Here is a 12,728-nt window from a genome sequence, read left to right as displayed (position 1 = left end):
GAGATTTCTTTGAAAACGCGCGTGGCAGTCAACGCGTTAAATTCTAACATGGGGAAATCGTAGAACTCGATATGCCATCGATTAATTTCCATGTTACCTGTTACGTCGCGTAACACTCTACCTAGCCGAGGCCACACACCGGGCAATGTGGCAACCAGATGTCTTCGGATACTCGCAGCGTATCCTCCATAGTTTTAAGCACCGTCCATAAATCTTATAGATTTCCTAGAAAAGGTCCTTTAAACAAAACAAACATCTGGTTCCGAGAAATTTCTAAACACTATTGTCTACCACGGCTGGACAAGGGAAAGCTGGTTTTTCTCACGCACGCTGCAACTTTCCTCCCACTAACCACTTTCTCTCGAGGGCGGTTAAGACCCTTCGTTTAACCAATTAAAAACGAAGCCCATTCCCTCACTCTCCTAAATAACATCGGCACCAACAAATCCGATGGTCCCGTGCGCTAGACACACCCATCCTTAGTTTTCCTCCGACACATCATCGTCTCCCAAGACGGTACTGATTTCACATCCTTCGAAAGGTCAACATCCTTCGAGCGGGTAGACACACCCGCAGATCAGTCACTCAATCATCTCGTACACACGCACCAGTGTAACTATCCTCCTTACAAGTTGTGGAATAAACGGTGAAATATAACTTACTACTGTGTCACATTCATTTAACCACCTCTGTTATCTTAACCGAAACAGAGGAACGACTACTTCGCGGCGTCGATTCACCGAATCGTAGCGAGAATTTACGCCTCTCGCTGACGCGTTTTCCTCGCGACCGCGTCTCTCCGCGAACGGTCGTAACATTACCAAAGTTGTCTTTTTATTCGCTTTGAAAAATACCGTACGCGTTTTATGTACTTTTGCTTCTTTAAATTTTTCCTAAATGCACGAACATTCGCAGCCTATTCGCGAGATTAGCTTCGTTAGATCTTTGCAAAATTCCATAGGCTTATCGCTACGTCGTTGCGTGGATACGAGACGGCACGCATAAAATCACAAAGACAAGTAGTTCTTCGATTTATTTTCGCGAACGTACGAAAATTTTCGATGTAGAGTCGTCGTTATCGTAGATCGTGTCGGCAGCCTGGAGGATTTAGAAAACTCGAATTGCCTCTCTTCTCGCGCAAACGAACTGATATTCTAGGCGCGGCCAGCTTCGTTAGTCGATCGTCGATCTCGATGAAAACTCCTCACGGTTAGTTACACCGACGCTTTCTGCACACCGCTGCTTTTCCAATCAACACTCCCCACCCGAAATGTTCACGGTGTGAATCTTCTAAAAAGGGGCACCATCTCTGCATTCTGCCCTTGCGAAATTTTGTTCGATACTCTCCCAAGGAAACGGAGAAATTAATTGAAATTTTTCCTGATACTTGCCGCTTTTCAATAACGCATAGAAAAGATAATCAGTCTTTATCGTTATTAGAAACCCAACGAATGGAATATTTCTTGATTTTAGGATTTTTATGTCGCTGAAGGTGGTGCGAGGATACGTTACCGCTTAACCTGTTAACTGCGGAGTTTAGTTTCAAAAATCCTTTACAGGCTGCGCAGATAAAATGAAGCGCCGACGAGTATATACGTCGATCGCGAGGTAAATGCCCCCGTTATAAATTTTACGAAAAATAAAGCGAAACGACGAAGGAAACAATTAACAATTCATCGTTGAAAAATGGTATTGTTATTAAAGACTCGAAAATTGCGAAAAAGTAATAAAGTAAAACGCGCAAAACGACTCGGGGAGTAGTCGACGCATCGAGGAAAATGATCGAATCGATTTATAAAAAGCAATATATTATACAAAGGATAATCGATATACCGAAGAGAATATAATCGAATGATCGAACTTTCATTTTTCAAACTCTTTTCGTCTTAAATAAAATACACGATAGTTTCACTGCAAGTATAAAGAAAACATACCGCTAAATGTCATTTACGTTACTTCTTACTAAAATTGCGAGTTTTCGTAGTAAATGGTAATTGTTTATTTCGAACGACGCGTATACTCGTTGAACTCGGTTAACTAGTTGAAAGTGGATAGGAAATTCAACGAGCCCTGTGCAAAGCAGAATAACTAATTGCCGTGGAATGGAAAAGAAAACGAAGTTTCTTATGCCAAGCCAGCTGCGCAACGATAAACGACAAACGACGTATTCCGTTCGAAACGGTTGTCGCAACGGCTCGATCTCGCTCGCCGAGTCTCGGACCGCGGTTCGACGCGGAGAGGAAAGGAGCATCGGAAGGATCGATCGATTCGAAAATCCGTAGCATTTGCATCGGCGCGGTTAATCTCGGGGACGTGGCACTCGGTGGTCGCCGGTGAAATCACGAGACAGGTTCGGAAACTTGGAAAGATGGCGTCGATTCTCTCCCACGGCGCCAATATAACGCCTGCTTGGCTCGCGCCCGCCACCGCTGCCGCCTCCGGTATAACATAATGGCACAGGAAGAGAATGCGTTTGACTCGCGATCCAACACGACCCTGGAATTCGAAGAGTTCCACGTACGAGCGACCAAACATCCCCAGTATTCTTCGCGGAAAGCATAAACTGCTCGACGAGCGTTGTTTATCGTTCGCAGTTTACCTACGCCAGGTTTACGCGTGCTTCGGGCCCCCTCTCCATCTCTGAATACCAGAGAGATTTTCAGAATAAGAAACTCGAGGAAACACTTGCTTCGTTGAGAGAAACGAATACTACGTGTATATCGCGATATCGTAATGGTCGAGAGAGTGAGAAAGGAAATGGAGATTCAAGATCTCGCGATTCGATCTACGCTTGGCAAAATTCCATTTTATTGGACGAACGCCGGATAGCTGCAGGCACGGACGATCCTACGCCGAGGTATAATCGTTGGACACACAGAGAGAGAGAGACGATATATGTAGGTGTATCGCTCTCCTTGTTCTTAACTCTTCTCGATGTTAATCAACTTATCGGTAATCCGTCGACGAAAGAAAGTTTGCGGAAAATCGCGCGAACGAGCAATTGGAAGTTAAATAAAGTTACGTTAGGCGAAAACTTTTCTATCGATGGACGTCGAACGACCGATCTTAGTATCGAGGTAACGTCGCAACGAGCAAGCTGTAGGTAAGTAGGACAGTCAAAAATGTCGTAACCTTGAAATACTCTCATTGACGAGGAATAGTAGTAGGTACGGTGCCACGGGTTATACGGCGAAGTTTACGTTTCGCAAGTTCTCCTATGCACTGCAGCGTACCGTCATAAACAGGCACATAACCATTCGGGACGAAGCGCGTTGAACACGAGTCTCGCGCGATGAGGAGCACGGATCTCATAGACTCGAACTGTGACGCGAAACTGCTCTTTCTTTCTTAGCTTAAGTACTGATTATCAAGCACGTTTGTCGCATTGCTTTTTATTTTCATCCTTTTACGCGAGTACTTCGTTACTAAGACGTTCGTTTATTACGCTGGTCGCTTGAAACCTAACGACGAAGAAGCGAGTCGCATCGAGTATACGTTCATTACGAAGAAATTAAAAAAAAAAAAAAACACGAGACTTTTGCTTTATGATACGCAAAATAATCGGAGGAAATATTCTCCTAACGAAAATTACCCATTTTGCTTAGTAAAAGTTCGAATAAGTACGGCATTCTGCTCTACGATCGATGTTTATAAAGTTATATTATGTTTACGCGATATTTTTACATTTATATCGTCCGACTATATTACATTTCTATAATTACATCTTTTTTATACGCGTGTCTCTCTTTTTCATCGTCGCAACGACCTTCCATAGATCATTTTCGTCTCATTTTAACACGCAAATGCACGGGTCGTACCATCGCATCGTAATACTTAATATGTATACGTATAGAAAGATCGAGGCGTCCGTGTCGTTTGTCGGTGGTACGCGAGACGTTGATTTAGATGAGCGTGATTTCCGAGTTGGCTACTTGTTGTCCGAGTGGAGAGATGCGATTGGTGCGTGCGCTGGACTAGACGGAAGGTGCGCGAATCTGATTCCCTTTTGCTCCTTCCCTTCGACGATTTCGCCCCGTCTCTGTCCGACGGTTGCCTCGCAGAAAGTCGCCACTAATGACACAAAGAGGAATGCTGTCCGGTCTCCGCACCAGCACCTCGGTAGCCATTTGTAATTCGTGGTGAGAAAAAGTCGCGAAAAAATCGCGAAAAAGTCGAATGAAAGTGCGATGACGGAGGTGGAAGCAACGTTGGCTACTTGCAATTAGCGATGCATGCTGCCAGCTATAATTAAAATCGTACGCCACTCCTTCTGTCTGTCTTTCCTTCTCTCGTCCGCGTAGCTCGCGTAGATCGCTGATTTTCAGATTCCTTCTTGGCCACCTCCCCTTTGTCACTGTTCCAATTCAATTACCAGGGAAAAGTCGTCCAGAGTTCATTAGAGTAATGATCGAGTTACATGATTCATTGCTTCGACAGATGCGGCCCCGAGTCGACCAGTCTCTTTCTCCGGTTCTTCTTCACTCGAGGTTAATTTAATTAAGGCGTTGTTCGTTCGAGATGAGTAATCTGGCCGAGGCTATTGTTTCGCGTATTTGTTGCGCTTATTCTCTGCGAAATTCGCTACCTTCTTCTTTCGGTATTTCTATCTTTTCGTCGAACAACGACATAAATGCATCGCGAAAAAGCTCGATGGCTCGTTGCAGAGGGATACGAGCGGAGTAAAATTTTCCAAGTACAAATTCACGCGTTTCTCCCCTTGAAAATTAAAGGCGTACAGTATCGAATTATTTTCCTCGTCGACGACAACAGCTAAATAATTATCTTTAAATCTATTCTACTCTGAATTGGTCTAAGAAGTTGTCACGCTTAACGAAATATCCGTCTTTAAAAGAAGAAATACTTGTTCTTGTAACGACGATCCAACAAAAATTCCTTTTAACATTGTCCAACAAATTTCTTAACATTTCCCATTCTATCTTGCAATTATACGCATTTCGTTGCCTTCTTACGTTGCGTCTTCGAACAAACATCGTATTACATACTCGCAAAGCGATTTAAAAACTCAAGCTCGAAATACGAGCGATAGGACGAGAAGAAAGAGGCAAAAGATACGAAAGAAGCAAGAGGAAAGAAGAGATTGGGAAATCAGAGATAGCCAAGGCCCTATGGACCTCGACGATGACAGAGTCGACAGAATATTACAGAGGTTTGCCGGGAGTTAATTCCCCGGGGCCGAGAAGGGACTGTTTTAATTAGAGAATCTAATTGATGGCCGCGTACGGTGCGGCTGCCGAGCAATCCATAAACGACTTCTTAGGGCCGCGCACCTGGGCACCACGGCGTTAATTACTCTCCTTCTGTGGCCGGGTCCTTCCATCTCACCATTCCCCACCTACCTTCTTCTTCTTCTTCGTCGTTCTCCTCGTTTTTTCCAGGTCTCTTGACTTGCGAGTCTGAAAGAGGAACAGGGAATAATGGGGTGGGAGAGCAGGAGAAAAAGACGTACAAAAAAATAAAGAGTGCGAGAGAGGAAAACGGACGATTGCCTGGTGAGGAAAAAAGAAGGCATGCGTATAAAGAAAAAGAGAAGAGGGAGAGAGAGAGAGAGAGAGAGAAGAAGGCGGAAGGTAGAGGCAAGGTGAGGGAGAGAAAGCAACAAGTGTCCCCCGTCGCGAGGCGCAAAAGCATTCCTAATTACGCCCCTGCCCTTGGAGCGAAACGAGACAAAAAGCGCGTTGATTACATTTTCGTATAATTTCATCGGTCGGCGCTCGCCATTAAGAGCCACCACCGCGCGCAAATTAGATCGATTCCTTAATGCCCCGGGCCGCGTAATTGGTTCTCATTCTCGGAAGCTGACGGTGAAATCGGATATCTGTCGTGTACCACAGCCACACCGAGCCAGACTGTGCCGGTGCTGCCGGTGTTGCTGGTGTTGCTGGCGTTGCTTGGTGCTTAGTGGTAGTGGCATGGTATATATACATAGCGACGGTCGGTGGCGATGGTCCGGTGGTGGTGACCGCCGCCACCGATGCTGCCAGCGGAGGACCGGTCAACGTAATTGCTTCTCCGACTGTTTTGCGGTTCCGCACCGAAACCGTTCGCCGGCACCGGAGGAATATCGTTAATGTCGCGATACGCGGCTCCGATAATGAAGCGAGAAACACTTTTTGCCGGACACCTTGCGGGATGTTAATGAATCGCAAGGGGGCCGCGGCTCTTATTTCGACGCATTAACCCACCGCGAAATTTTGCGGAGGCCGCGGTCTCGCGGAACGTGATGCGTGTCGTGATTGCCTGCGAAATTGAAAATATTCCTGCCCGATACTCGAACGTGGCTTTGGATCGTTCCTTGCTTCGTTCGGAGCGACGAGCCTGCCTTTGAATTATAATTTGGTACGTCGTTGCTCGAACGTATTGCAATTATCGCTACGTTCGACCACGGGAAAGTCCTGTCGGTAGATTTCGACGCCGATCGAAACGATCACAGGATAGCTTATCGGTAGTTTAATTTTTATACCTAGTTCTTTTGAGTCTTTGTATGTTTCTTAGATTGTCGTTTTACAGACGCAGCGTCGCATCAACGTCGTATCGGTTTAACGTTTGTATGTGTCGCTTCTTGCGTCCGTACGTTTTTTTTAAATTGTATCCATAGAGAAATCTATAGAGAAAAGAAAGCAGATACTTTTAAGAATTGGTATTTGTATTAGGTTTGAAAAATATTTCACGCACACACACGTATGCACGCGTGCAATTCTTGGCCTTGTTGCAGTGGTACAAAGTGGACAGAACGAAAATCCGGGAAGATTTGCTGCGTTTGTGGATTCCCCTTGGAACAGGACTTCAGCACGATCAACCCGACAAAACCGCCGAAATCTTCCTAATGAAATCCATCGAGAGATCGGACTCTTTACCGTTGCAAGCCTGGCATTCTCTGGCAAGATCCGCTCTGTCCTGGTTCATCAGCCGAACTTCCATAAACGGGTGAGTACTGTAAACCACGACGCGAAAGATTGGAAGATCGTCGCGTTAAATGGACTCGATCATCCGCACGTTTAACGTCGTAAAAACCGAATCTTTTTACCGATAAAAATTTTATCCCTATACAAACTGCATGCATCGCGTACTAGCAACTAACGATACGTAAAACGAATTGCTCGCTGTTCCAAATTCTATATTATCTCATCCGATCGTGAGACATAAATTTACGCGTACCATCGATCTTCAAAATGTTATGTTCCGCTTAGACATACGCGCGAGATGTGGAAGAATTTGTTCAAAGTCTCCAGATCGAGATCGTTAGACCCGGAACGAAATTAAACGCACGATTATTAAAACGCTGAGATACGTCTGTGAATACACCTAGAAAAAGCGTCGACGATTCTGGCCGGATCGTGCGAAGCGCGTGAAATTTGTCTTTCGTATCTTCGACAAGAGTACAGCTTTCATCCAGAAGCCTCGCTAACTTTGATAATCTCTACGACTCTCGTAAAACCCTCCGATCTTCCGACGACATCGAACAATTTCTCCTCGCATAACCGGAAGCACAGCCCCCTAACAAATACTCGGCGAGCGCCGAAAATCCACAGGGCCTCTTTGCGAATCTGCTGGCATCTCGCTAGGGCAAGGTCTCGGCCTCGGCCTTGCTAAGGCAGATCGTTTGCGAGGTGATGAAAGGAGGCTTTCCCTTCTCGCCGGTTAATTAATAACCACGCAGATACGATCTCCGCCTATCTGGCTGTCCGATGAGGCTCGACAACCTGGTGGCAAAGGCTCCTCTGCCGGTTGTACCCCGTTGCTGGGTCGGCTCTCGAGCTGGGTCTCTTCTCGGCCGCTAGACAGGATAGAGAGAGAGAAGGGAACGAAGGGCTAGAAAGAAGAAAGAAAGAGACAGAGACAGGTGGCAAGGGGTACCTGGTACAGGGAGAGGGGAATGGTTATTGATGACCAGCTTTGTTTGCCCCCCGAACCGTTTATTAAAATCCAACGCGGGTGATTAACCTCTCCCCGAGCTACGCGTCGTCCTGGCAGCTACCAGGCGAAACACCTCCGCATCCACTGTGCCGCCTGTGTATATGGGATTGACCGGGGAACCGTTTATTAAAATCCAGCACGGTTATCCGCGTGCTACTAGGCGGGACAGCCTCGCCGGTCGCTTCATGAATTAGAATGATGCGCAGCTTTCTTTTTTCTTTCTTTTTTTTTTTTCTTTTCTTCTCTCTCGTACGAATTTTCGAGACCGTGTAGGCAGGATTGAGCAATTAACGCGCTATGGGAATACCTGGATAGGGGTACATCGTGGGATAAATTTTTGGCGATTTTCTTTCGTTAGGTTGATTTTGATCGTGTCTCGAACATATATATCTAACGTTTATAGAAAGTATTAGGTTGTCCGAAAACTTTCTTTCGTTTTATAAGGAAATAGTAGACGCACATTTTTTGTTTTATATTATTTTATCGAATTACGTATGATCCATTTTCTTTCGATAGAACATATCCATATCTGTTATTTTCCTGCGAAACGAAAGAATCTTTTGGGACAACTTGGTATATCTTGAAATTTGATTGTACGACACCGTAAATAGACTGGCGTAAATAGCGTTTACGCAAGTTCAGATCTTTATCGGTGGTATCGTTAAAGAAGTAAGAGCTTTTTCGTCGTTTTTTTTTTTATATGGGAACGGTAGAGAAAGCACGGTTCTTTGTCGCTTTCTCGTTAACTCGACGTCGAATCGATAAAATCGGTAAATACATTTTGCCCGCGTATTAAAAGTTCGATAGTAGACAGGATTGTTTTCACCGCGAACGTTGAAATTATCAATTCATAATACTATGAATTAAACTATGAATTAAATTGCCAGAATATTTCAAATATTTTTACGTAATACGGTATACTCGATATTCGTGAAAAACATTCGTAATACCAAGTTGAATTTAAGATGGGTATTATTCGCGACGTGAAACAAGGGAAGTAACTAAGCGTATAGGTAGAATATTCGGCGTTCCAAATTGCATCGCCTTATCGGTTGGCCCTGTGCCGTGGACTATCAAGATAACTTTCGTTTATACCATCCAAAATAGTAATTCCACGCTATCAGATAATTTTCGTTATGCTCGACCTCTTAACTTCCATAATCTCGCAGTTAAGGCTGTTATTTTAAAAATAGAGCCTGTCACGCGTTATTTTCTTCGCAATTTTTCACGTTCTATCGTTACGTGAATACCTACTTTTATATCATAATCCAGCCACATTATCTCATCGGTATGCCCGATTATTACTTTTTACGCACGCTCCACGTATCTTGAAAAACAATCTCTCAATTAACTAAAAATTTCTCCCGACCATTTCGTTGTACCTGTATATCGTTTTAGTAATTCGTTACGCTTTCGACATTCTGCTATTCGAATCTAGCGACTTTTCTCGTTCGTCGTTACGGAAATCGATGTCGCTGTTACGAGCGAAAATAGCTGTCAAAAATCATCGACGTTAAATCAAAGACACCGATGATTTTATTCTCCAAAGCAAACTCTTTCTCGGACGACCAACTATGCGCTAACTCGTTCTCGGAAAGAAACCGGATCGATCCACGCTACACAGTAGCCTAACTCGATACATAATACTAGATGCGCGTTTATTTTGACTCGATCAATCATCGACGGATCCGGATCCCCCTTGTTTCCATAAAGAAACCACTGTACCGTCGCTGTTCGGTGCCACGGAATTATCCGTGTCGAAATTCCGCACATACAAAACGAAATTGCACGATAATGATATCGTATCGTAACGAACGGGGCTGTCTTGTAACTTCGTCCATAAAGTCTGTTAACGAATTTCTAAGTCGAAAGAAAATTGTATACGCGCGATACGCATACGTATCTCAGAGCCTGTCGCTTTTTTTCATTATCCAAAAGTCAAAATCGGTTTGAAATCTCGCTCCTATATGATTTCGAACGATCGTTCGATAACGATCGACGATAATAATCGATAACGAACGAATTATCGTTTCGCGCGAGTGCTATTCGAAGTCCGCGAAACGAAGTTCGAGTACGAAGATCGACTTGGACTTTTGCAAACACGCGTCGAACTTGATCCCATCGCTAGTTACGATGATGACTCGCCACGGCTTAAACAGCAATTAGCAGCCATCGTCCCCGGGCTTTTATTATGCGTATTCACGGCAGAACGTTGGCATGGAAGGAGGAGAGCCGAAGCCTCCAAACTAGGATGAGAAGAACGACGGAGTCACCTGGGTGACGTTCACGTGACGTTACAACGCGCTCCCGCTGAGAATATTAATTACATTCCCCCCACGGCTGATCCCCTGCATCTTGGTAGCCGCTGACTTCGAGACCCGTTCGCTCGTCTCACAAATTAATCATAATTAGCGGTGAGATGTCCTCCATCGGTTACCAAGAGAGAAACGGCCAGCGAAGCGAACGATTTCGAGCGAACGAAAGATAGAAAAGACGAAGGAGAGAGGAGGTTAGAGGGGATCGAAGAGCATCCGAGAGAAAAGATAGAAGAGAAAGAAGAGGGAGAGACGAGAAAGAAAATCAAGTCTGGTCGAAGCGTGCATCCGTTCGCTCGCAGGACGAAGGTCTCGATGTTCGCCTTTCTCGAATCTTCCACGTCGTCTTCGTTTTATTTTTCGACCAGCTTCATCTTTCCCTTGGGACACGTCGAGCTTCTAACTTTTTTTTCTCACTCTGTGATTAAACAGAGGACTTTTAATATGACGTAATTGAAAACAGAAGCTACTTGTTTCGGGCTACAGACGCGAGTCTTTCAAACGTAGCCAAATTGACGAAGTTTTACGAAAGTGAAAGGTAGAATTATTAACGAAACAAACGATGCCTTAATATCTTCGATAGCGTAATATCGTAACTCGAAAGTTTGCAAAGGAACGAAAAAAGTACAACAAATTTACGACGAGTTTTGAATTAAAAGACGCTAGTTTTAAGACGAGGAGACAATCGTTTTAACGATATATATATGAAAAATATACAAATATACGAAGATCAGGCGTGCGATACGTTTCTCATTCTCTTTCGTTATCTCGTCGATGACTGGTAAAGACGACGTCCGGCGATATACAAGTTCGATCATTTCGTACGAAATTCAAGATCGAACTTCAAGACGTTCGATCTTAGCTCGAACAACCTCTACCCTACTACGCTTTTTAATTCTACTCCTGCAAAAACAATCGCATATGCCGTGAAAAAAGAACGATCAGATACTCGCTGTACCTGAAAATGAATTTCGACCATCGAACGAAATTGCGCGCAATTTTCGAGGGATCCGGGAGCAGGTGGAGACCCACGTCGAACCGAATCGTTTCGCAGCTCCTTCGATGTCAATTAACAATGATTGCTACATCGACGTGGAACGGCCATTATTTCTAATTGTTCGCCGGAAATGTTCTCCTTGAACCAGCGAGTTTCTGTTATTTCCATGGCTGCACGATTGTATCCAGATGCAAATTCGGTCGTTACTGGCTGTTTGCTCCGCGGAACACGGAATAATTATAGCCCGGTCCATTACCGTTTCACTTCTAATACCGGTGTTCCATCGACGTGCCTGTTGATTCGTGCCTTCGTCCTGTTTATCCTGCCACTTTTGATACGTTCTGCGAATGGTAGAAAAGCGAGAGAGTCGTGATCAAGGAACGCGTAATTGAATGTTTCGCTCTCTCGTAGTCTGTTATAGTCGCCAGGGCTCTCGCTACTGTCAGTTTACCATCGTTTGTACGATAATAATTCGCGATTAAACGATTCCTTGGATAAATACGGAGGAATATCCACAAGGTTCGATCCTTTTGATCTTACCGATGCGGATACGCGTCTAGCCAAATCTATTCTCTCCGACTAACGAACGTGATATTTCAGAGAAATTCGATTGCTCGGGTCTGCGAACATCCGCGTGGCTCCGATCAATGAATCGTCCTTTCTCGACACAGAGGTAGTTTTCGTGGTTTGCATCGTTCGTTCCCTCGATCTCTATAGAGAGACGACAGATTTACGTATCAAGGGCGAACCGATGAAATAACGCGTGAAAGATGCATAAACGCGATGCTAAAGGAACACGAGAAAACCAAGAAACGCGTATAAAGTGGGTTATCCGTTTAGCGAAGTTACTAGAATACGTGTCGGGATAATAGATACGTCACAAGAGACTGTTGCACGAGTCGAAAGGCACGAAAGAGAATTTCCATAATTGGAAGAAAATTTCCACGTAGCATAAAGTATCTACCTACTGAAATTTCTCCGAATTTCTCCGAATTACTAAATGGTTCCCGTGTTTCATAAATTGTTCGGTGTCCGTGATAACGCTATATTTCTCGTACGCGAAGTTCTACGTTTCGTATAAACTGCAGATTTACGTAGATAAAATATCCGACTCTCGTAAACTAAATCGAGATCGCCTAATACCTATCGATCGACTAACGATGTAAGGAGAAAGATAACGTGAAATTGCGCGAAAGGGAGAGGGTGGAAAACGTCGGATCGATCGTAACAAAGTGAGACAAGGAGGTCCCGACAGATTCCGCAGTCGGACGGAACACAGCAGCCAGTTTTTGTGTCAGGTCCCGGAGTGTGCGGAACTTTAGAATGGTCGTGAGTACGTACCTGCTGAAGGAGGACGATCGAGGAAAGGGGCTGTTTAGTTCCGCGCGCCACCTGTTATCTCCCTGTCCGCTTTTCGACCTCCCCTCTGTCCTTGTAAACCTGACTTTCAAAGGGTGACCAGATCCTTATTTTCTCATGGG

The 12,728-nt window shown here is 44.7% G+C and overlaps 1 protein-coding gene across 4 annotated transcripts in view; it reads left to right on the top strand.

Moving 5' to 3' along the window:
* Positions 1 to 12,728, top strand: part of LOC117210692 (methyltransferase-like protein 9) — a 44,298-nt gene that overhangs the window by 9,955 nt on the left and 21,615 nt on the right. For all 4 annotated transcript variants that reach the window (XR_004488139.1, XM_033453980.1, XM_033453988.1 and 1 more), the window contains exon 2: positions 6,734 to 6,945. Coding sequence is in view for 3 of the 4 variants with exons in the window: in XM_033453980.1 (XP_033309871.1) it covers positions 6,734 to 6,945 (212 nt within the window). In the remaining variant the exon portion in view is untranslated. The remainder of the gene's footprint in view (positions 1 to 6,733; positions 6,946 to 12,728) is intronic.

The sequence above is a fragment of the Bombus bifarius genome, unplaced genomic scaffold, assembly GCF_011952205.1.
Source record: "Bombus bifarius isolate JDL3187 unplaced genomic scaffold, Bbif_JDL3187 scf7180000007970, whole genome shotgun sequence".
NCBI classification, from domain to species: domain Eukaryota; kingdom Metazoa; phylum Arthropoda; class Insecta; order Hymenoptera; family Apidae; genus Bombus; species Bombus bifarius.
The sequence above is the reverse complement of the archived record's forward strand: the minus strand, read 5'-3'. Positions and strand labels throughout refer to the sequence as shown.